The sequence below is a fragment of the Carassius auratus genome, unplaced genomic scaffold (assembly GCF_003368295.1).
Source record: "Carassius auratus strain Wakin unplaced genomic scaffold, ASM336829v1 scaf_tig00215191, whole genome shotgun sequence".
NCBI lineage: Eukaryota > Metazoa > Chordata > Actinopteri > Cypriniformes > Cyprinidae > Carassius > Carassius auratus.
The window spans coordinates 79,574-105,251 of NW_020527975.1; the positions used below are offsets into that span (position 1 = coordinate 79,574).

The following is a 25,678-nucleotide window of genomic DNA, read 5'->3' on the forward strand; positions in this document are numbered from 1 at the left end:
TGCTAACAAAACTTTAAACTCATTAGCATTACAGAAAGGTCTGATCTACGCAATGTTACAACAGTCATTGTTTTTTTTCTTTTTTTTTTTTCTTTTTACATTGACATTTGAGTTCATGATTTTAATGTTGTTGTTTTTTGTGGCACACTAAAGACTAATGACAGACTGTTGATCTTTGAATAATCTCATCTGGTCACCCTAACGCTAGTGAAGTATAACCACACTTTGGAACATTTTGCTCTCTCCGCCATCGTCACTCTTTATTATTAAGCGTGAGTTTTCATTCTGTTATTTGTGTGTGTGCGCCGCGCTCATTCTTGTTGTGTGTTTGTGACTGACAGACAGCCTCCGCGGCGCGAATGAGAGATGTCGCAGATCTCACAGACAAACTTCTTAATATCGCAAATTAGAAATGTTTGGTAAGATAAAATGTGCACGATAACATTATTAAGCAAATCTTTTCGCCATCGTCACTCTTTATTATTTAGCGGGAGTTTTCGTTCTGTTATTCGTGTGTGTGCGCCGCGCTCGTTCTTGTTGTGTGTGTGTGTGACTGACAGACAGCCTCCGCAGCGCGCATGACAGATTTCGCTAATCTCACAGATGACTTAATATGATCAATAGTATATTCCTGCACAACCGGAGGCTGCAGATTCAGGACCGCAGATCTGGGCCGCAGTTCTAGGACCCTAGTTTTTCCTGACAGCGCCACCTACCGTACTGGCCAATATAGCGATGGCTGCAGTTTCAGGAACGCAGTTCTAGTATCCTGTTGTAAACTGCGTTCCTGAAACTGCAGTCACGTTACTTTGTATATAGCATCAATATATTAATCTCAGTAGCATGTTTTTAAATGTAAGCTTCAAAATGCAGCAGAGTTAAATTACTAAGTGTGCTTTGAGTCACAATTTTAAATTTAAACATGAATTTACACAAAATATAAATGAAATATCAATTTTGTAAAATTGATGTATATCAATGTTAAAACAATTTTAAAAAATGAAGAACCTTAAAAGTCTTGAAATGTCTCTTGAATTATACAGTATATTGATTCACTTCCTTAAGGTGAATTAGCTCATTATCAGGTAAGTTAAAGTTGGAATCAGCATATGGAGTCACTAAATTACTGCCAATATTTTAAAAGTTGTTGAGAAGCAAGACAAGACACAAGAATGATTCAAGAATGTTTATTTATATACATATTATAGAGTCACACTGAAGGCATCAAGGGCTATTGGATCAAGAAGGAGAGTGATGGGGTGCTGCGCCAGATGACCTGGCCTCCACAGTCACTGGACCTGAACCCAATCCAGATGGTTTAGGGGTGAGCTGGACCGCAGACAGAAGGCAAAAGGGCCAACAAGTGCTAAGCATCTCTCGGGGAACTCCTTCAAGACTGTTGAAAGACGATTTCAGGTGACTACCTCATGAAGCTCATCAAGAGAATGCCAAGAGTGTGCAAAGCAGTAATCAAAGCAAAAGGTGGCTACTTTGAAAAACCTAGAATATGACATATTTTCAGTTGTTTCACACTTTTTTGTTATGTATATAATTCCATATATAATTCCACATGTGTTCATTCATAGTTTTGATGCCTTCAGTGTGAATCTACAATTTTCATAGTCATGAAAATAAAGAAAACTCTTTGAATGAGAAGGTGTGTCCAAACTCTTGGTCTGTACAGAATTTACATGTCATTTTTGTGACAACATCACAACAGCACCAAAGTGAACCCCTTTTCCATCAGTTGCTGCATGGATAGAATGGCTGTAGGCTTCAACTCTAGAGAAAGAGAGAGCGAGAGACAGAGAGAGATAAATAAGAAACATTTGTTTAACATATTCAACTGGAATATATATATATATATATATATATATATATATATATATATATATATATATATATATATATATATATATATATATATATATATATATATGAAAAGTGAAAGTCCTTGCAGCATGTGGTGCATCTCTTCAATTCGGGCAGGGATTTCCCTTTTTGATTGTTATATGTATCTTGGAAAAGTGAGAGTGTACTTGTTAGAATATTTTGAGATCATGAAAATATCCCTAGTGCCTTTTTTAATCATCTGTCCTACAATGAGCCTAATCGAATCCATAAAATCACTTCATATTGGCCATGCAGAACATGACAGAAACTAACACATGATAGCAATGTATAACTGTATGTGGAATAGACCTGCAGATTAGGCCAAATTGTAACAAACTATTAAAATTGCCAAATGCCTAATTTATCATTGCAAAATAATGCCAAAACAACAGGCTAACACATACTGCAACTAGGCAGTCAGTGAAGTTTAATTATGAAATATATTTTATACCTAAATATGGTAAAACAACGACTATTAAGCCAGTATTCACTCTAATACATTAAGCTGCAGGTAAATCTAACAAACCTTACATCAACCATGCTCTTGTCATCTGATAAGTTTAATTAATGTGCAGGCTAGATTCACTTATAATACTTCGTCATTAAAACACAATTATAATTTATGAAATCATAGCCACGAATTAACGTTGTAGTAATTAATAAAACTAGCTCACAAATTCTTAATTTGGTGGGAATTAATTATTAATTCATAGGTAGCAGTTCTCACTATGTAAACTTTGCACCGTTTAAACGTTATAAAATAAAACGTAATTAAATATCGATACTCACCGTCTGGTTGCTGTCCACGTCGTCCGGTGGCGCTGTTACAAAAATACTAGGGTCCTAAAGCTGCGGTCACAGAATTGCGGTCCTGTAACTGTAGCCTCCGGTTGTGCAGGAATACCCTTCTCAATATGATCGCACATTAGAAATGTTTGGTGAGATAAAATGTGCACGATAACATTATTAAGGAAAAATACATAGTGCATAATTTTTTTTCCCTCCAGTACCGAAAGCAGAACCGATAGCGTCAGATCTTACTGATACTACAGTCTTTCATACGGTCTTTAGCCCCGGGGCCAGTTTAATACCGGGTTTCGGTACCCATCCCTATTGTTTAAGATGCTGGAATAAATTTGTTGTGCTGCTACCTTTTGTAGCAACGGCTTTTAAACACACTTTGCAATGTGCCATTATTTGTTCTGTGTCTGACACTAAAAAAGGCAAACCAATTCCAAACAACGGATGAAACGGTGCCTTTCTTTTTAACGAGCTCTGCGCTGTTAACTGTCATGTTGTCTGTGTGCGGCTGTAAGGAAAGCAGGGGGAGGGCGAGCCCACTCTGAACTACGGAAGCCTAATGGGAGAGCCGGTGGTGGAAGTTAAAGAGAAAAACGATTTTCATTAAAAACAAATCGCCCTTAATATCAAATTCGAGTTAATCGATAAAATCGATTTATCACCCAGCCCTAGAACATGGTTCTCCCGGTTCAGGACTGGGTTTTAAATCTGTAAATGAATTTGTACAGTTGGGTTGTCTGCATGCAGAGGTGTACTTCAGTAAGTACAATGTAAACTGTAATCTATAAAGACAAAATCTTCAGATCAGCATTTAGGCCACTGCCTTGAGGTCTCCATCCATTGGTCAAAACAGACCTTGCACCCCACCACACTCTTGCTAGCTGTCAACATTAACTGCGGCTGGTGCCAAACAAAAGTTATTATGTGTCCCTTGTGCATTCACATACAATTTCGTTATGTTTGGGATGAAAACATCCACTCAATTAAACTGCTATAAAATGTATCAGATATTTTTTTTTTTTTTTTTTCAATATTTTTTTTGCAAAAATCTATTAATCAACATCAGTCCTGATCAAAACTACCAAATGTAAAAAAAAAAAAAAAAAAAAAAGCCAAGATTTTAACTCTTTAATTGTCAAGTTCATAAATGATGTCACTGATTTGGGGGGAAAAACTAACAAAATGACTTATTTTCAATATAAAAGTAATTGTGGCTGGATTTTTTTTATCACAGTCTTGAGCATGTCAAAGATTAGTAAAAAGATTGGCTTTGATGCATTTTTAGTTTTTGTGCAGCATTAGATTTATTTATTTTTTCCCCTAATTTATTGTTGGTGGCTGTTTTTGCCCCATTGACTTCCATTATAATGACACTTTTGATTGTAAAGCCATGACACATAATCATGCATTCTTGATTGTATATGGTTTTCCCTGTTGGGAAGAGGTAAAATGTGTTATTTTTACAGTTGATCACTAGGTGGGACCCTTTAGATAGGCCTCTAAAAAAAAGCTTAATTTCTGACTTGTATATGAAGCTATATGGAGTATAACAGCATACTATATTGTGTATGTGTGTAAGAGAGAGAGAGAGAGAGAGAGAGAGTGTGTGAGAGAGAACTTTGTGCACTTACCTTGATGTATCTGAAAAAATCCAAATATGCACCTCATGCTCTCAGAACTACATGGACAAAAACTAACAATACATCAAAGCCAATCTTGTTACTAATCTTTGACATGCCCAAGACTGTCATAAAAGTTAAAAAAAATATCCAGTCAACAATCACTTTTTATATTGAAAATATGTCATTTTGTGTGTGTGTGTGTGTGTTTTTTTTTTTTTTTTTTTCAAATCAGTGACATCATTTATGAACTTGTTAATTAAAGAGTTAAAATCTTGGATATTTTTTTTTACATTTGGTAGTTTTGATCATGACTGAGGTTGATTAATAGATTTATGCAAAAAAAAAAAAAAATATCTGATACAATTTTACAGCAGTTTAATTTAGGGGGTGTTTTCATCCCGAACATAACGAAAGGGTAGTGAATTTGCCCACAGTGTACTGTTGAGTTTTTGAAACATTTCAAGCATTTTCCCAAAATATGTGTCAAAATAATATTTGCCACCAAAAATCATTCCATTAGCTGAAACAGAAAGTTGTGGACAAAATAAGACTCAACTTCTAGTGGACGAAAAGGTCCCCAACAACGCATAAGGGGTTTTATGTAACAGCAAGTCATTTGTGCAAGTACATTTGACTTGCAGTTTTCCAAAACATAATCATTTTTATTTGGCACCAGCTGCATTAGTTAATGTTATTTTATATTATACAGTTATCATTGAGCTAAGGTATACCCCACTCCCACCCCATCTATCATTGAAGAACCTGTGTTACACAGATATGGCATATTCATGGTAGTACAATGTATTGATTTGTCATTTAAACTTACTTAAAAAGAAATCCTGTCTCCCCTTCTAGTGGACATTAAGTGTAAGACCTTCATTGCTCATTTAATGAAAGTCACTAGGATTTTTTTGAGAAGGAAAAAGTCTGAACATTACATCAACGAGTCAGGCGAGTCTGAAGATCTGAGCTGAATTTGGTGAAACATTAAAAGTTTTAGTCGATTTCCATTACTCTCATAATAAATAATAATAATTATGTTCAAATATATATTGGCTTTCTCGTGGCCAACAAAGAAGACTAAAATAGAAACATCATTCAATTTAGTATGTAATAAAACAAAAAATCAGAATTTATTTAATAAATGTAACTATATTAATTTCAACAATTAATTATTAATGTCACACACACACACCTAGTGCCTTTTGACTTAAAAGACAAGAGTGGTAAATGTTACAGACATATTATCATAGAACTGTTCAGTCTATTATTGATTTTTATTTCCACTTCACTTTTATCCAAGGAGACAGAACTATTTGCACTGTATTTATCAGTTGGACAATATTCATACAATACTATAACCTAGAAATAATGTAAAGGGGTGACTTGCAAGTCACAGCAGCACGAATTATGTGTCCAGCAACATCTGACTCAAATATTATGTTAATTAACAGTGAGCGGTGGTTTCAGACATTGCTCCTATAAGACTCTTATTCTGCCTGAAGGCAGAGCGATTCGACCAATCAGATGAAAGGAGCGTTTCAGCTTCGCCCACAAGTGCGAATGAAATATTGAAGCCATAAACCGTTTTTTAAACCCCAAACGACAAAGTGAGAAATCAAGTCAAAAACTCATTTTCCGTTTTTTTAACCTAGATGGAATAACGAATAAACGAGCCATTTTTCAATTTCTCATTATTTAATTAATGTTCTCTCACTTGTATCCTCTTGAGTCTTTCATTTTCAGTTTTTTAATTGAAAACGGATTTGGAATGGACGGAAGATACCCTGATTGTAGAGGATTATAATGCAAAAGGAGCTCATTCAAATGCTGAGGTGCAAAACCATTCAGGGCTTTATAAGTAATAAGCAATATTTTGAAATCTATACGATGTTTGGTAGGGAGCCAGTGCAGTGTTGACAGGACCGGGCTAATATGGTCATACTTCCTGGTTCTAGTAAGAACTCTTGCTGCTGCATTTTGGACTAGCTGTAGTTTGTTTACTAAGCGTGCAAAACATCCACCCAATAAAGCATTACAATAATCTAACCTTGAGGTCATAAATGCATGGATTAACATTTCTGCATTTGACATTGAGAGCATAGGCCATAATTTAGATATATTTTTGAGATGGAAAAATGCAGTTTTACAAATGCTAGAAACGTGGCTTTCTAAGGAAAGATTGCGGTCAAATAGAACACCTAGGTTCCTAACTGATGACGAAGAATTGACAGAGCAGCCATCAAGTCTTAGACAGTGTTCTAGGTTATTACAAGCAGAGTTTTTAGGTCCTATAATTAACACCTCTGTTTTTTAAGAATTTAGCAGTAAGAAATTACTCGTCATCCAGTTTTTTATATCGACTATGCATTCCATTAGTAACAATGAGATAACTACTTTCTCAGGTAAAATACACTCAGGAGTCACTGGGCATTTGGATGGATCAAAAATACGATAGAGAAAAGTCAAAACGACCAAAAAAAAAAAGTCCCCACTGAGCCTGCCTGGAGTTGAGTCTTTTGGAAGTTTTAATAAATTCTAAATTTTTATGATCGGTCCAGATGATGAAAGGCACCCCCGCTCCCTCAAACCAATGACGCCACTCCTCCAATGCTAACTTGACGGCCAATAATTCCCTGTTACCAATGTCATAATTACATTCGACAGGAGATACATGATGGAAAAAGAACGCGCAAGGATGCGTCTTGTCGTCTGAGGCAGCACGGTACTTTCAGGAGATCCCACCTGAAAGTAGCCTCAAGTTTATTACCGGGCTGACTCTTTTACCGGGCAGGAGAGTAGAAAATGTCCAGAGCCACCTCAAAACATACAAAGTCCTTGGGACCTCCCCCTCTCTCTCTTCTCCTGTGTCAGTTGAGCTCTACCCACCTGCATGGGCTTGTGATCAAGGATGGGACCGGCCATGTTCTCTCTGCTTGGGTTGCCACTCTCAGGGTTGCCGGGGAGACGTGTGGGACAGGCGTGCACCCCCAGTCGACCGATGCGAGCATCCACGCGGAGCGCCAAGTCGATAAGCCCATTGAGGCTGGGTGGCAACTCGAGTAGGTAGATCTCCTTCTGAACACGGTCGGCCAACCCATGCAGGAACATATCCCACTGCGTTCCCCACAAGGCCAAATTTACCGAAGTAAATCTCAAGAACAGGTAGGCCGGTAGTTCATTTCAGGGACAACTCGGGGAACAGACGGTGAGGGTGGCGCTGCGGCAGTGGTCAGCTGTTGGATCTGCTGGGTGAGCTCGGACACCTGTGTCACCAGCGCTTGGACAGCACGTCCAGTGTTGATGATGATCTCCTGCTGCTGATCTATACGGGTGTAGCTGTGGTGGATGAATTCGGATAGTGATGTGGAACTTGCTGCTTCCATGTTGGTCAGAGTGTTCTGTAACTGTAAATAATGGTGAGGAAGCAAATGCAAGTAACTGAATAATAATTTATTGAGAGAGTCCAATGAACAGGGAAGAGTGGCAGGAACAACAGGTGTGTGTGGCGATGTCGGACGGTGATCCAGGAAGTGGCGATGAGAAAACACATCAGGAGAGCGTGACACAGGAACTGAGACGAGCGGTCCGTGATGGTGAGGAGTGGATGGGGTCCCAGAGTTGTGAGGATCCAATGAAGAGATGAAACCGAGAAGAACAGGAACGAGAAACTAGGCATGCGAACGGGAGACTTCAAACAACACTATGACAAACACAAGACGAAAGACAGGGCAATAAGTGGCAGCTGTGGCTGATGAACAATTAACAGAGACGACCACATGAAACGATCAGTGCTGATGAGAGACACACAAAAACTACACCCACATAGTGCAAAACCGAGACTACGGTTCACCAACCGTGACACCTGCACACAGTGCCAAAGCTTCCAGTACCTGGTTTAAGGACCATGGTATCCCTGTTCTTAATTGACCAGCAAACTCACCTGACCTTAACCTCATAGAAAATCTATGGGGTATTGGGAAGAGGAAAATGCGATATGCCAGACCCAAGAATGCAGAAGAGCTGCTGAAGGCCACTATCAGAGCAACCTGGGCTCTCATAATACCTGAGCAGTGCCACAGACTGATCGACTCCATGCCACGCTGCATTGCTGCAGTAATTCAGGCAAAAGGAGTCTCAACTAAGTATTAAGTGCTGTGCATGATCATACTTTTCATTTTCATATTTTTTAGTTGGACAAGATTTCTAAAAATCTTTTCTTTGTATTGGTCTTAAGTTATATTCTATTTTTCTGAGATACTGAATTTGGCATTTTCCTTAGTTGTCAGTTGTAATCATCAAAATTAAATGAAATAAACATTTGAAATATATCAGTCTGTGTGTAATGAATGAATATAATATACAAGTTTCACTTTTTGAATGGATTGGTGAAATAAATCAACTTTCAATATTCTAATTATATGACCAGCACCTGTATTTAGAAAACAGATTTTTTTAAGTGTATACCAATATCTCAAATTCAAATTAAATCACTGCCTTACCACAGTCCTTTTCATCAGATCCATCTAAACAGTCCTGGTCTCCATCACAGACATAGGAGTTATATATACAACGGTGACCTGGACACAGGAAGAAGCCAGGCTGGCAGGTGGTGATAGTGGAATCTGGGATAGGACAGAGGAGAATGGGATTGGTCAAAATTAACTGTGTCATATTTGTGTACATGAACAGTTTTAGGGCTTCTGGCATTTTTTTTATTAACTTGTCTTTACCAATAAGCATTTCTGCATATGCAAATTTTAATTAAATTAACTGTGTCATATTTGTGTACATGGGCAGTTTTAGGGCTTCTGGCATTTTTTATTAACTTGTCTTTACCAATAAGCATTTCTGCATATGCAAATTTAAATTAAATTAACTGTGTCATATTTGTGTACATGGACAGTTCTAGGGCTTCTGGGGATTTTTTTTATTTTTATGAAATTGTCTTTACCAGTATGTATTTCTGCATATTCACTGAACCTTGTTCATGTATTTTCTGAATTTCCTTCAAAATCTTCAGTACTCACTGCACTGTCTCTCATCAGATCCATCGCCACAGTCATTGAAGGCATCGCACACCCATGCTTTTGGGATGCAGTTTCCATTAGCGCATGCAAATTGGCTGGACAAGCAGGTGGTTGGAACACGTGTGGGGCAGTTATCCTCATCGGTTCCATCACCACAGTCATCATGTCCATCACAGCGCCAACTAACAGGGATGCAGTGCTTGTTCCCACAGGTGAAGGCATATGGAGAGCAGGTTGTTCCTGATTAAAATGTTCAAAGGAGATGTTCATAGACATTGATAGGTCTTTGGGTGGTGCTCAAGCACACTCACATGTACATACACACCTGGATCTGTGCAGTTGGCTTCATCTGTATTGTCGACACAGTCATTCACACCGTCACAACGAAAAGAATTTGCCACACAGCGGCCCCCATCGCAGGGAAAGGAATAATCTCCACAGTTATCATCTGGTGGGGGCTCAGTATCATCCTTTACACAGTCCCTCTGGTTCTCCTGCAGTTTCATTCCATAGGGACATCCGCACACACGGTTGGATGCAGGCGTAGGGAAACAGAAGTGGCTGCAGCGGCCGTTTTGAATCAGATTGCATTTGCTTTTGAACACTACACAGCAATGAGATTACAGTAGCTGATTATCCCTTACTGGGATAAATAACAACTTGCATCTAACAAGTACAAGGGTCAATTTTATGTTCTATCTATTAATTTATTTAAAAATACAATAAGAAATTATTAATTCAGTGAAATTAATAAACCTCTTCTATGATAAGCATGTGTTAAATTTCTGATTTAAAAGTCTAAATGTCAACTGTCTTGGCATCAAGAAAAAAATAATTAAATTAATTATTAAAAAAATGTAAATAAAAACAAATGATCATATTAAAAGTATTTTATGATTAATTCCTCTTTTTTTTTTTTTGCTCTTATTTATCAGTGACCCAAAACTGACATCATCATCATGTTAAAACATGTCTAAAAATGCAGTACAATTGACAAAATTCCAGTAAATTGGATAAAAAGGCAGTTTTTCTGTGTCACTCACAGTTCTGGAGATCAGCTGAGTAAGTCTTAACGTTCATTATGCCTGAGATGCCCTTTCGTAGGATTATATTTTCCCCACCATCCCTCTTCCTCATTCGGAATACAGAATTTGTCCTCCAGTCTGACACAAACAGATGATCTAACAAATATTGTGGAGGCAGATCAGTCAGTAAAAAAAAAATTAAAAATCTATTAAATTCATTTAGTTCAACATAGGCGTAACATCAGCATCATATGAAGAATGGCCATGTGAAGAATGAACAAATACAGAAGTGCCAACCTGTGTGTACTGTAAGCGAGAAAGGATGAGTGATTTGTCCAATACTGGAGAAGGCTTTTCTATCTAGCCCATCAATGCTAACATGCTCAATCCGGTCTAGCTGCGCATCAACCCAATATAGCCTATCCATCCTATTGAGCACAAAAATAAGCTTTTCTTTTTATTTTCTTCTTTAAGTTTAAACTGATCCTTGTTTCGGGATCAAAGCACAATGAAATGTGAATAAACTTATCTCATTTAAAAACAGAACACTTCAAAGTGTATAGGTACAGAAAACTATTGATTGTAAAAGAATCTCCTTACAGGTAGTCCAAGGCAAGTCCGTTAGGCCAGCCAAGTGTTGAGTTGATTAGTGGAATAGCATTGCTTCCATCCGTGTATGCTCTGGTGATCACAGCGGGACGGTACCAATCAGACCAGAAGAGGTATCTAAGGGAACAAAATAGAGCTATCCAGTAAAATTACATAAAAATCCATCTAATAAAATCACACACAAATATTCAAATCTAAAGAACAGCTAATGGTAAATTTGGTCTTTTATTTCATTATGTTCCTCTGTATTTACAGGACATGCTATGGATGTTTTATTTAGCACAAAACTTTATTCTGAGTGATGTACTCTTGTCCATGATGTCTCATACCCTGCACTTGGGTGCACAGCAATACCCCGGGGGTATTTTAAGTTCTGAACAATGTCCCTTCTTGATCCATCAGTTACTTTAAAACCGGAAACGGTGCGATAAGTGCTGGATGTCCAGAAGAGGATCTGAGAGGTCCAATCATATGCCATTGACTCCACAGAGCCCACTCTGTAACCTGTCAGGATCTCACTTTCTGAGATATAAGAACAGAACCACATTTAGTGAAAAAAAAAAAGTTATTTATTTTACAGGGCAGTATTTTGTAAGAAAATAAACTCTACTTCTCTGACACTGAGAAGTACTGAGTGTAACTAATCTCTGTAACACAGAGCTAACACAGGGTAAGCAGAAGAATATGGAGTATGTGAAATGCCCCAGATGGTATGTGATATATATATATATATATATATATATATATAAAATTAATTTAAATGTTAATGAAAACAACATAATATATTATTATTTAATTTTATAAATACTTATAATTATTTCATTTTTATTTTCCCTATTAATGAATTAATGAATTAATCTAAAAATGAATTAATATTACATTTATGAAATATATATTTTCCAGGTTTTACAGTATTTGTAATCTCTGATTAATTTAATTTGATTGCTGTTTGGATTCAATCAAAGGTGGTACTTGGCCAGTTTAACCAGTTAAACAAAGTAAATGTAAATGTTGCGTTTTCCACTTACTGGTTCCATTGATGGATGATTTGTAAATGAGTTGTCGCATTCGGTCATTGTAAAACACAGTCTCCACTGATGCATCGTACTCCACTCCAGAACCAGAGAAGGATTGGGCCATGCCAGCGAGGGGCAGGGTGACATCTTCCTGGGATGAAACGTTAAGAGGAATCCCCCTGACTGCTTGTGCACTTGCCACCAGTAAATAGTCTCTAATCTCTGAAAGAAAAAACATGTTTGTTTCAGAGGATCTGGTACAGCTGAAACTGAAAACAAAAATGTTAAAATACACTCTCCTATCTCAGTATATGACCATCTAATTCAACATCATTTCATGATTTGGCAGGCGGGCTCTCTTCCTCACTAAAGCATGTGTGGTGATCATCCTGTAGGTCGTATCCTAGACGACACTTGCAGCGGTAACCCAGTCCGTCATTGTCAGTTCGGTGACTCAGAAGGCAGATTTGCTGACACCCACCATTGTGTCTGCCACATGGGTTTATCACTGCAGTCAGAAAAAAGGCCAGGTATTATACAGTTAATGTTGTAATGTGTCATCCTGGCTCATATTTTACATTTTGCTTTATAACAATAAACGTTGTTATCACCAAAGGGCTGAAGAGCTGGATGGGAAACCACAATTTGTCCAGGTCTGCTAGTAGACCGGTACAGAAAAGTTGGGTCACTGCCATTAAAGCGGTTGGTCCGAATCACACCCATCTTGACCCAGTCTGTGAAAAATGCATGGTTCTCGAATACTGAAATCCCGAATGGGTGGGGGACCTGATGACCGCCATTCAACACTGTTTTCCTAGAAGCATATTTGAAAACACAAATATGAATGTAAATTCAGCATTCACAAGAAAAAAAAAAAAAAGAAAAAGCCATTTTCAACCTTTTTAACTCCAAGGCCCATGATTGTCCATATCAATATTCAAAGGCACTACTGTTCCAATATTTATTTTTACCTGATAAAATATTTTAGAGATTAACATGACTATAAATATGTAACATAAAATCTCATATCAATATGTCCATGGTGTCAGGATCCTGCCCTGACAGTCTTGTCTGTCCTATCTTTGTTTATTGTGTCTCTGTTCATTTTGTGCCTGAGCACATGGTTGTGTCTTTGTTTATGTTGGCCGTGTGCTCCCCTTGTCCTGCCTCCTCATTTCTAATCACCACGCCCCCTTGTTTAGTCCTTTTGTTTGTCTAATTGTTCAGCTGATCCTTGTGTGCTCTGCTCCCTTTATATTGTGCTCATTTCCCTCTGGTCTTTGCTGGTTTGTTTTTGTGCTTGCCTTGTGTACAGTCTCTTGCTTAGATATTTAGTATTGTGAGAACTCTTTAATCAGTATTTTGCAACTTATTTGGTTCCCTCTTGTTTTCTAGTTTTCACTTGTTGCCATGTGTAGTCTAGTTCTAGTCTTTGTAGTTTAGTGTTTTTGTTCTTGAACCTTTTGGGGTTTTCCCACCCTTTTTATTCTCTTTCTAGTTTTCAGCAAGGTTGCGGTTTTCTTTATTTTTGGTTTGTAGTTCTAGTTTGTTTCTCCCTAGCTTTTTCTTATTGTTATTCTTTTTATTTTCCATTAATTCCAGTTATTTCTAGTATTACCTTTTTGTTTTTCCTTTTTTAGTTTTCGTTTCTCCCTAGGCATTGGTTTGCAAGTTTACTTTCATCTGTCAAATTCTTGTCTCCCCTGTTTTGTCTTTTGTTTGTGTCTGTGTTGGTTCCTGCCCTGCTTCCTGAATCCTCGCTGGTTCGTCTGACCTGACAGACCTTGTGGTGCTACAAGGGGTTCCTTCAACTGGGTCAGGCCCTTCCTACTTGAGTTGCTACCAGGTCTCCTTTTCCCCACAGAGTCTAGAGCCATGTCCTTCTGACCACCCTGTTCTCCTGTCGTGTGCCCTGCCCTATGTGGACTGTCTTACTACATCATCCGTGTTTCACGCTTGTTAATAAACTGTTTCCCCCCTGATAATTCTGCATCTGGGTCCTCCCTTGCCAAACCCTGACAGAACGAACCAGCCATTATAGGACCCAGCAGAATGAGTATTAAGATTGTTCCACCTGCCACTGCGGAAGGGAGATTGGCGCTCCAGCAGGCACTGGCATCGCTTCGTCAGCAGGACCAGGAACCACGGTCCTATGCCCAATTATTTTTGACCATGGCTAGGGGCCTTGAATATGATGATCTAACCCTGAAGGAGGCCTTCAACCTCACTCTAGATGACCCCTTACCTCGATGGGAGATGGAGCAGCTGCGTATTTTGAATTTCTGGGACTTCTCTAATTATGTGCATCACCGCAAGGACTGGCAAATCCTTAACTTTCTGGAGGATATCAGCAGTGACCAGCAACCTGCCCTCCTTCCCTCTTCGAGTCAAGTCCACGATCATCATCTGACTCCCACTGAGAAACGAAGGGCCCGAAGGAAGAGGGCGGCCCAAGTTGCTGCAGCTGCCATGGAGTCCCCTGTGCTGGCTCCAGCCTCTGAGAGTAGCTCAGTGCCAGCTCCTGCTTCTAAATCAATGAAGCCTTCTGAAGCCATCAAGGTAGCTTTAAGAGAAGTTTCCCAGTCAACCTCTGTTCCAGTGTCTGTCAAGTCTGTCCCACTTAAGTCAAAGCCAGTCATGTCGAGTCTTGATAATTGTGTGTTTGTCAGTCCAAATCTCTCAAGAAGTGGGCAAGATTACGAATTAAGGTCCTGGGGGGCGTAAGGGTAGGAGGTCCTGTGCAAGGATGGCTAGAACCTTTTGTTCAGAGTCCCCTCATATACTTGCCCTGGATGATCCCAAGTTGCCTGATGCTTCAGTTATGGCCATGGAGGCAGGTTCTAAGCAGCATGTTTTTCCTGTCATGGTAACGGACGTCATTCCTGAGCAGCCCCCTCTCTCCAGAGTCTGTTGCTGTGGCCCCAGAGGACAGTTTAGAAGCCACAGGAGGTGTTCCTGAGACTGTCTTTGAGCCAGTTCCAGCTTTGGAGAGTAGTTTAGCAGCCCCAGAGGGCCGTCAAGAGCCAGTTTCCTGGTCAATCTTCATAGCCCCAGAGGGCAGTTCGTCATCCCCCACCAGGAGTCAAGAGTTGGTTCCTGAGCCTATTCCTGCAGCCCAGGAGGGCATTTCAACAAGGCCCAAGAGCTGTCCAGTGTCCGTATTTGAACTTGGTCCAGAGGCCCCTAAGAGCATCCCTGTTATATCCCCAGAGCCCACTCCAGACTCTCCCCCTGCTACAGAAGAGGTTCTTGTCAGTCTTGTCGCATCCTTTGAGGCCAACCCTGAAAGTCTTGTCAGTCATGTAAAGCCCACATGTTCTATCCAAGGAGGCCCTTCCAGAGAGCCCTAAACTTCTCGTTGATGCCACCTCCGAATCCCTGGTTAGTCATGTCTTGCCTACCAAGAATATCCTGGAGTTTGGCCGTAACACTCAGTCCAGTAGGAGACCTTCACCTGTGAAATGTGCTGGTAGAGGTGCCACTAACTATGCCCCCACCCTTAACCCACCCTCCGGTCACGGTCTGCAAAGTTTCCCTAAGATGGCACCACCCTGGTCAGCCTTAAACCATTGCCCTGGAACATTTTCCGCCCTTCCCATCCCACCCTCTGTGTTTCCTGACAGGCATGGACATCCATGGGTCCCTTCCCACCCACCCCTCAAGTTCGTACCCTTTTGGCTCCCTACCAACCCTGTGACCCATTTAACTCCACCCAGGATGGACGCCAGGAGGCGTCCTTTGGAGGGGGGGTACTGTCCGGATCCTGCCCTGACAGTCTTGTCTGTCCTATCTTTGTTTAATGTGTCTCTGTTCATTTTGTGCCTGAGCACATGGTTGTGTCTTTGTTTATGTTGGCCGTGTGCTCCCCTTGTCCTGCCTCCTCGTTTCTAATCACCACGCCCCCTTGTTTAGTCCTTTTGTTTGTCTAATTGTTCAGCTGATCCTTGTGTGCTCTGCTCCCTTTATGTTGTGCTCATTTCCCTCTGGCCTCTGCTGGTTTGTTTTTGTGCATGCCTTGTGTACAGTCTCTTGCTTAGATATTTAGTCTTGTAAGAGCTCTTTAATCAGTATTTTGCAACTTATTTGGTTCCCTCTTGTTTTCACTTGTTGCCATGTGTAGTCTAGTTCTAGTCTTTGTAGTTTAGTGTTTTTGTTCTTGAACCTTTTGGGGTTTTTCCCACCCTTTTTATTCTCTTTCTAGTTTTCAGCAAGGTTGCGGTTTTCTTTATTTTTGGTTTGTAGTTCTAGTTCATTTTTCCTAGCTTTTTCCTATTGTTCTTCTTATTTTCCGATAATTCCAGTTATTTCTATTTTTTTTTTTTTTTTTGTTTGTTTTTTTTTAGTTTTCGTTTCTCCCTAGGCATTGGTTTGCAAGTTTCCTTTCATGTGTCAAATTCTTGTCTCCCCTGTTTTGTCTTTTTGTTTGTGTCTGTGTTGGTTCCTGCCCTGCTTCCTGAATCCTCGCTGGTTCGTCTGACCTGACAGACCTTGTGGTGCTACAAGGGGTTCCTTCAACTGGGTCAGGCCCTTCCTACTTGAGTTGCTACCAGGTCTCCTTTTCCCACAGAGTCTGGAGCCATGTCCTTCTGACCACCCTGTTCTCCTGTCGTGTGCCCTGCCCTATTGTGGACTGTCTTACTACATCATCTGTGTTTCACGCTTGTTAATAAACTGTTTCCCCCTGATAATCCTGCATCTGGGTCCTCCCTTGCCAAACCCTGACACATGGAAGTCGAGTTAAAAAATGTCATTGACTTACATGTCTAGAATTTCATTGACTAAATGTCTAGAAATGACACCTTTTAAAATTGTGACCTCATATATCCATGGTTTTATGGACAGTAGGAATACTGAGGTCTAATATATGATGATATACATATAATGATCCTAAATGGGTATATACTGTATGAATATATCCAAAATGTTTAAACAAACTAGGCCTTCTAGTGGGCTCCCCGTTGAGAATTACTGAGTTACATGTTCTAGAAGGGTTTAAATTGGTGATTTGTGGAGTACGATACCTGTCCAAGCCACTATATGTAACGGTCTCAACCAGGTTAAAATGGCTATCTGTCCAGTAAACCCTCTTGGTGGTCAAATCCAAGGTGATTCCAGTAGGGGAACCCAGTCTGGTCTTAACCAGCTCAAACCGGTTACTGCCATCCATGAATGCCCGTTCCAGTTTAACATCATCTGTGTCATAGCCAGAATCTGTGAAGAACATGTATCTGTAGAAGACAGGTTAGACCACAAGTAGATGAGTTCAATATTCCTTTTACAACACAATGAATCACATCCATAAACATACAGGTCCTTCTCAAAAAATTTGCATATTGTGATAAAGTTCATTATTTTCCATAATGTAATGATAAAAATTTAACTTTCATATATTTTAGATTCATTGCACATTAACTGAAATATTTCAGGTCTTTTATTATTTTAAAAGTGATGATTTTGGCATACAGCTCATGAAAACCCAAAATGCCTGTCTCAAAAAATTAGCATATTTCATCCGACCAATAAAAGAAAAGTGTTTTTAATACAAAAAAATTCAACCTTCAAATAATTATCTTCAGTTATGCACTCAATACTTGGTCGGGAATCCTTTTGCAGAAATGACTGCTTCAATGCGGCGTGGCATGGAGGCAATCAGCCTGTGGCACTGCTGAGGTGTTATGGAGGCCCAGGATGCTTCGATAGCGGCCTTAAGCTCATCCAGAGTGTTGGGTCTTGCGTCTCTCAACTTTCTCTTCGCAATATCCCACAGATTCTCTATGGGGTTCAGGTCAGGAGAGTTGGCAGGCCAATTGAGCACAGTAATACCATGGTCAGAAAACCATTTACCACACTGTAAAAAATCCAACTTACATTTTGTTTTGCGAACTCATTTTTTAAAGTTAATTCAACAATTTAACATTAAAAAAGTTGAGATAACACAGAAATGTAAGTTGAATAGAAATTTAGATCAATTTGTTACACCAAATTAATATTTCAAGTTAGAACAACTAACAACTTTAAGTTGGTTATTAGTATTGCCAACAAAGGCTGATGAGCATGCGCAGTTCCAATGCTTTTTTAAACAACGCCATTTTATTTTCTCCTGTTTCATTTTCGAGTCACCTTAAGCGGCCTCTGTTTATTCCCTCATTGTGATCGCTCTGGTAAGTGTAGCTATGTGTATCAATTCACGATATGATTTAAATGAAGTTTATTCACAATATGCGCTTTTGTACAACATAGGTGGCAGCAAGTTAGTCAGTTAAATTTTCCCACCTGGTCTTATTGTTGCCTCAGGTCAGACGTCGCCTATTTTTTCTGCCTGACAGTTTAAATTAATCTCTCCGGTAGGTGCTGTTCTTTATATAATATTTACCATAAGAGTTGAAATGTGTTTGTTCAAAATATGTGCTTTTGTATGCCGTTTTAGGCCGGATGACAGACTGGCTGCGTGGCGTCTCTGCTGCGTGCCAGAAGCGTGGTGGCTGCTTTGCGTTTTCTGTGTCTTTAGAGTTGCTTCAGGCGGCGCCCTGTTAACGTTGGCCCGTCATTGTTATCGCTCCGGTAAGCGGTGGTTCTTTTGTGTATCAATTTAAGCCATGATTTAAATGAAATTTGTTCACAATATGCTCATCTTTACAACGGTGTAGGTGGCGGCAAGTTAGTCATTTCAGTTTTCATGCTTTGTCTTCGAGTTGCCTGAGAAGGGTCAGACGTACGCAAGTTTTCTTTTCCTCGACAGTGCAATCGCTCTGGCAGGTAATGTTCTATGCAGGCTATGAGAATAATTAACAGTAATGTCTGAATGGTATTTGTTCACAATATGTGCTTCTGTACAGCTGCTTAGGTGGCTCCAAACCGATCAGTTCAGGTTTTCTGTTTCGTCTTCGAGTTGCATGAGAAGTGTCAGATGAGCACAAGGTTTTTTTTTTTTTTTCTCGACAGTACAATCGCTCTGGCAGGTAATGTTCTATGTAGGCTATGAGAATAATTAACAGTAAGGTCAGAATGTATTTGTTTACAATATGTGCTTCTGTACAGCTGCTTAGGTGGCTCCAAACTGGTCAGTTCAACCTCTCCTGCTTCGTCTTCGAGAAGTCTTTTAGTCATTCGGTGGCTTTTTTTTCCAGACAGTATCATGACTTAGGTAAGCACTGTTTTATATCATATTAAGTAAAGGGATTTAATTATTGTTAAGGATATAGAGTTTTCTTTATTTGTTTATAATATGTTCATTTTGTGCAGTTGTGTGGGTGCCTTTGAGTTTTGAATAAGGTTAAGTTTTAAGTATATTAATATTTTTTTTAAACAAATGTAACCGTATAAGATAAGCTTGTGTGTTTTCGTCTCAAAGATGTATTTTCTTCTTTTAACTTCTTTTAAATTTATGTTTTTATGTTTGCTTGGCGTGCTATAAATCTGTATGTTTTAAAAATACAAATAACTTAAGAGCTATTTTAAAGCTTAAATTCATAGTTTTTTTTTTTTGATATTCGTTTAACCAACTTGCTTGCTTTTAGATAGTATTTTAAAGGGATAGTTCACCCAAAAATCATAATTATGTCATTAATAACTCACTCTCATGTCGTTCCAAACCCGTGAGACCTCCATTTAAGATATTTTAGATTTATTCCGAGAGCTCTCAGTCCCTCCATTGAAGCTGTGCGTATGTCTACTGTCCATGTCCAGAAAGGTAAGAAAAACATCATAAAAGTAGTCCATGTGACATCAGAGGGTCAGTTAGAATTTTTTGAAGCATCGAAAATACATTTTGGTTCAAAATAGCAAAAACTATGACTTTATTCAGCATTGTCTTCTCTTCCATGTCTGTTGTGAGAGAGAGTTAAAAACAAAGCAGTTTGTGATATCCGGTTCACGAATGAATCATTCGATGTAACCGGATCTTTTTGAAACAGTTCACCAAATCGAACTGAATTGTTTAAAACGGTTCGCGTCTCCAATAACTTTTTTTAATGTGGCTGACACTCCCTCTGAGTCAGAATAAACCAATATCCCGGAGTAATTCATTTACTCAAACAGTACACTGACTGAACTGCTGTAAAGACAGAACTGAAGATGAACACCGAGCCGAGCCAGATAACGAACAAAACATTGACTTGTCAGATTTCAGATCACCAGTAGTTATTTCGGACAGTTTGATTCAGTAAACCGGTTGAAGAAAACGGTTCACCGGTTCTTTTGCGCTCAATCTAATGACATAATTGGCGATGATTGCAAGCCTTCGGTTTACCTGTGCTCATAACACTAGCACAGAATCAGTTCAGAATCAATCACCAAAAGAATCAGTTCGGTTCAGACGGTCTGTGTGTCGGTCTGCTTCACGCTGAATCACACATGCGCAGTATCATCAGCTCCTCAGCTCTCGAATTGGACGCGTCTGACAGAAACTGTTCTTGACTCGTGAACGAGTCCATCTATTGTTCATTATCTGGCTCAGTTCAGTGTTCATCTTCAGTTCTCTCTTCACAGCAGTTCAGTCAGTGTACTGTTTGAGTAAATTAATTACTCTGGGATATATGTTTGTTTTAACTCAGAGGGAGTGTTAGCCACATAAAAAAGTTAACAGCTTAAGTCATTTGTGGATTAATGCTTATTGGAGACGCGAACCGTTTCAAATAATTCAGTTCGATTTGGTGAACTGGTTCAAAAAGATCTGGTTACATCGAATGATGCGTTCGCAAACCGGATATGACAAACTGCTTTGTTTTGAATTCTCTCATAACAGACACAGAAGAGAAGACAATGCTGAATAAACTCATAGTTTTTGCTATCTTTGGACCAAAATGTATTCTTGATGCTTTAAAAAATTCTAACTGACCCTCTGATGTCACATGGAATCTAAATCTAAAATATCTTAAACTGTGTTCTGAAGATAAATAGAGGTCTTACTGGTTTGGAACGACATGAGGGTGAGTTATTAATAACATAATTATGATTTTTGGGTGAACTATCCCTTTAAGTTGTTATTTTATATTGTTCTCCAGCAATTAATTAATGTATCCCTGGTGGTAAAAATAAAATAAAATCATATGTTGTTGCCAAAAGAATTAGTTCTAACGTTATTTTGTGTGTTTTTTTTTTTTTTTTTTATTAGGTTGATGCAGTGCAAGATATGCAGATTTGAACACCCTGCCCAGGAGGTCCTTTTGAAACATGATTAATTGTGCCACTACCAGGGAAGATACTGACACCTACCCTGCCTCTACAAAGATTGCATCTGCTCCTTTAAAACCACTGGTTGACGTCTCACCTTTTAAGATCACACAAGTGCTTATCTTCACGTGAGAGTCAATTAACATTGAATGGTGAATTGTGTGACTTTAAGGAAATTTGTAAAATGCCCTATTACTCCAAACATATAAGGAGCCATTTTTAAAAAATCATGAAACTTTAAGGTGCCCTTTTAGCCAGTGTGGTTTTTGAAACACATCTGATTTCATCATCCAGTGGTCAAAATCATTGCAGCTTTTCCAATACAGACTTTAAAGCAAATATCATTATTCGAAATGCAGAACCAAAAGACAGCGAGCCACAAACTGTTGTTATGCACACACTTTTATCACCATTGCAGTTAATTTTATATTGCTTGTGATAGATATGAAGGACAGATATGGAAGCCAATACATGTTTGACTGGACACGTTGTTATTTTTGCACATTATTTTGGACTTGAATTTTGTGATAGTTAATTTAATTGGGAAAGCATCAAATAAAAACTGAGTAGAAGTTTTTAATTTTGCAACACAAATGTGACAAATAAGCTCTTAACTTAGTTAAGTTACTTGAGTAAAACCTAAAGTTCTGAAGCTGCAATATAAAAACCAAAAAAAAAAAAGTTGAGAGCTCAAAAACCTTTTTGAAGTTTTTTCAACTTTTTTTTTTTTAAAGCAACTTCAAATATCAGGTTTTGTAAACAACTAATTGACCTTTAAGTTGAGTAAACTCAAAAATCTGTTGAAGCTGGTAGCCTCAATCATAAGTTGAGCAAACTTAAAATTTTAAAGGGACACTAAGTAGGAATTACTCCCATCTAGTGGTGAAATTGTATTTTGCATTCAAACTAATTTTGCTCTCCAGCGCCTCACTTTTTCAAATGCCCGTTGCATCTACGGTAGGCGATATGTACCAAAAAGCTTTGACGGGATGTCTTCTAATAGCACTTCGTCGAGTTTTCCTTCAGGTGAACAGGTGTGTTATTTCAAACAAACAGCAACATGACCATAAACAAACGAATGTTACAGTATGAATTACTGACTGTGGAAAACATGAAATATTGTAATTAGTAGTTATGTCTTCTTTATTCGTTATATTTTCTGAATAATGTGCATTGTTAGATATAAAAAAAAATATTGTAATATAGATTGTAACACTGACTTACCTGTCGAGAAGAAAACTGGCCACTTCAGCGTCTCTTTTGAAATCTTTATCAAGCATTAGCTCTTTCCACCTAGAAAAAGCTTCCCCGACATTAACTCTTGTTTTCTTTAATCTACGGTCACGTTTCCTTTTACGTTCTATTTTTGACTGTTTTGGCGACGATGTTTTCTTCTCCTGTGGCGCGGCATATGTATGGTCCATAATAAGAATGCATTCCAGACTTTTAAACTTGCCGGTGCAGTTTCAAGCGCCTCTCACTGCTCTGCACCTGCGTTTCTGGCTCTGACCGAAAACGCGCTGTGGAAACGCGTTGGCTTAGTACTTTTTGTCCCTCTCTGCTATTATAGTTTTGCAAGATGGCGGAACTACATGGAAGCCTCCATCGACCTACCCGTCCCATGTATATAAAGATAATAAATTCTTCATTTACGAGGATTAGTTTAAACATTGGCATAGGTATTTGTACACCATTGAGGGCATATTTATGAATAAAAATATTGATTTTAGATAATAAAATACCTAAAAAGTTACTTATTGTCCCTTTAAGGCAACAAACTTCAGCAGATTTTTGAGTTTGCTCAACTTAAAGGTCTGTTAGTTGTACAAACTTTTGTGCATGTTTAATCAACATAATATATTAAGTTAAGTGAACTTTTAGTTAAACTTTCAATTTTGTGTTTAGTTAACTTAGTCATAAGTTGGGCCAACTTAGAATTTTAAGGCAACAAACTTCAGCAGATTTTTGAGTTTGCTCAACTTAAAGGTCTGTTAGTTGTACAAACTTTTGTGCATGTTTAATCAACATAATATATTAAGTTAAGTGAACTTTTAGTTAAACTTTCAATTTTGTGTTTAGCTGACTTACTCATAAGTTGGGCTAACTTAAAATTTTAAGTCAACTAAACACAAAATTGAAAGTTTAACTAAAAGTTCACTTAACTTAATATATTATGTTGATTGGACATGCACAAAAGTTTGTACAACTAACGGACCTTTAAGTTGAGCAAACTCAAAAATCTGCTGAAGTTTGTTGCCTTAAAATTTTTAAGTTGGCCCAACTTTTGATTTTTTACAGTGCAGTGGTTTTGGCACTGTGAGCAGGTGCCAGGTCATGCTGAAAAATGAAATCTTCATCTCCATAAAGCTTTTCAGAAGATGGAAGCATGAAGTGCTCCAAAATCTCCTGATAGCTAGCTGCATTGACCCTGCCCTTGATAAAACACAGTGGACCAATACCAGCAGCTGACATGGCACCACAGACCATCACTGACTGTGGGTACTTGACACTGGACTTCAGGTATTTTGGCATTTCCTTCTCCCCAGTCTTCCTCCAGACTCTGGCACCTTGATTTCCGAATGACATGCAAAATTTGTCCAAAAGTCCAGTGCTGCTTCTCTGTAGCCCCGTCAGGCACTTATGCCGCTGTTTCTGGTTCAAAAGTGGCTTGACCTGGGTAATGTGGCACATGTAGCCCATTTCCTGCAGACGCCTGTGCACGGTGGCTCTGGATGTTTCTACTCCAGACTCAGTCCACTGCTTCCGCAGGTCCCCCAAGGTCTGGAATCGGTCCTTCTCCACAATCTTCCTCAGGGTCCGGACACCTCTTCTCATTGTGCAGCGTTTTTTGCCACACTTTTTCCTTCCCACACACTTCCCACTGAGGTGCCTTGATACAGCACTCTGGGAGCAGCATATTCGTTAAGAAATTTCTTTCTGTGTCTTACCCTCTTGCTTGAGGGTGTCAATGATGGCCTTCTGGTCAGCAGTCTTACCCATGATTGTGGTTTTGAGTAATGAACCAGGCTGGGAGTTTTTAAAAGCCTCAGGAATCTTTTGCAGGTGTTTAGAGTTAATTAGTTGATTCAGATGATTAGGTTAATAGCTTGTTTAGAGAACCTTTTCATGATATGCTCATTTTTTGAGATAGGAATTTTGGGTTTTCATGAGCTGTATGCTAAAATCATCAGTATTAAAAAATAAAAGACCTGAAATATTTCAGTTGGTATGCAATGAATCTAAAATATATGAAAGTTTCATTTTTATCATTACATCATGGAAAATAATGAACTTTATCACAATATGCAATTTTTTTTAAAGGACCTATACTGTACTCACCCCACTGTTGGGTCCAGTGCAAGCCCGTGAGGGGTCACCAAATTTTCTGCAATCAGCGTGACACGGTTTCCTCCATCATAATCACATGCTTCAATTCTCTCCACACGTTCCTCAACAAGGTACAACTTAATGTTGATCCAGTCCACAGCCAGATTCTGGGCATTGTGCACTGCTTCAGACAGCACCTCCTTCTTTTCACTACCATCAAAATTTATGGAGTAAACCTGAAAAATACACACACATATATATATATATATATATATATATATATATATATATATATATATATATATATATATATATATATAACTTTTATTTATATATGTATATGTACATTTCAATTTCACACTATAAACCATTAAACACCTTTTGAGAATTGGTGTCTGTCCAGAATATCCTTTGAGTGTGCCAGTTGTAACCGACACCCACAGCATAACCTTTACCATCTGATTGGACCAGAAGCCTAACAAACCGCCCATGAATATCTGCCATCTTGATATCACGGCCATCTGTGAAGATCAGTTGTGGTAAACCCCCTGTAAGGACAAAGAGGAAAGCGACATTACAATGTACTATCAATAATATTAGCACAAATGCTGTGCACAACAAAAACAATTTTATTTTTATCTGCATCATAGTACTTGTCTTTATTGTTTATTAGCCAGTAACTACTCTACTAAATTGTCTGCAGTAGTGCCTTCAGTATAGGAAGATGATTATTAACTAATGCTTTTAATGAAATTCGTAGTACTGTTGTAAAGGATGATGTTAACTTGTACTAAAATCTTTAATTCAAAGAGTTTGAGGCACTTAAATATATTTAAATAAATTAATATGGTCATACCAATAATGATCCATTATGTTTTATGACACATTTAGCACGTAAAACTTTTTGGTTTTAGTTTCCACTCACCTGAAATATTGGCCTTGCAGACATGACCCTGCTCCAGGAAGTATCCATCTGCACAGCTGCAACGATGGGTGCCTGGGCGATCTTCACAGAAATGATCACAGATACCCCAAATTTTACAGTCATCATAGTCTGAGGATAAAACACATGCATGGGTCAATAACACATCTCATTTCAGTTGTCCGGATCTAACCAAAACACACTTATGCAAATGTATAGATTGTACCAAAAAAAAAAAAAAAAAATAAAAGAACATGGCTGC

The 25,678-nt window shown here is 38.6% G+C and overlaps 1 protein-coding gene and 1 long non-coding RNA gene across 4 annotated transcripts in view; one reads left to right on the forward strand and one right to left on the reverse strand.

Moving 5' to 3' along the window:
• The window catches only part of lrp2b (low density lipoprotein receptor-related protein 2b), a 104,773-nt gene that overhangs the window by 57,444 nt on the left and 21,651 nt on the right, over positions 1–25,678 (reverse strand). For both annotated transcript variants that reach the window (XM_026259434.1, XM_026259433.1), the window contains exons 10-23: positions 25,420–25,548; positions 24,873–25,042; positions 24,507–24,730; positions 17,018–17,224; positions 12,608–12,810; positions 12,364–12,504; positions 12,009–12,218; positions 11,310–11,502; positions 10,972–11,097; positions 10,669–10,799; positions 10,390–10,527; positions 9,672–9,950; positions 9,347–9,586; positions 8,819–8,941 (exon numbers count right to left, since the gene is read on the reverse strand). In XM_026259434.1, the coding sequence (XP_026115219.1) occupies positions 8,819–8,941; positions 9,347–9,586; positions 9,672–9,950; positions 10,390–10,527; positions 10,669–10,799; positions 10,972–11,097; positions 11,310–11,502; positions 12,009–12,218; positions 12,364–12,504; positions 12,608–12,810; positions 17,018–17,224; positions 24,507–24,730; positions 24,873–25,042; positions 25,420–25,548 (2,514 nt within the window). The remainder of the gene's footprint in view (positions 1–8,818; positions 8,942–9,346; positions 9,587–9,671; positions 9,951–10,389; positions 10,528–10,668; positions 10,800–10,971; positions 11,098–11,309; positions 11,503–12,008; positions 12,219–12,363; positions 12,505–12,607; positions 12,811–17,017; positions 17,225–24,506; positions 24,731–24,872; positions 25,043–25,419; positions 25,549–25,678) is intronic.
• On the forward strand, positions 17,891–21,984 carry LOC113093860 (uncharacterized). Of its 2 annotated transcripts, XR_003287919.1 has the most exons (4): positions 17,891–18,557; positions 18,644–18,752; positions 18,833–19,140; positions 21,109–21,984. It is a non-coding gene; the product is annotated as an uncharacterized LOC113093860 (long non-coding RNA). The 2 variants fall into 2 exon arrangements; XR_003287918.1 differs by having other exon boundaries at positions 17,891–18,752.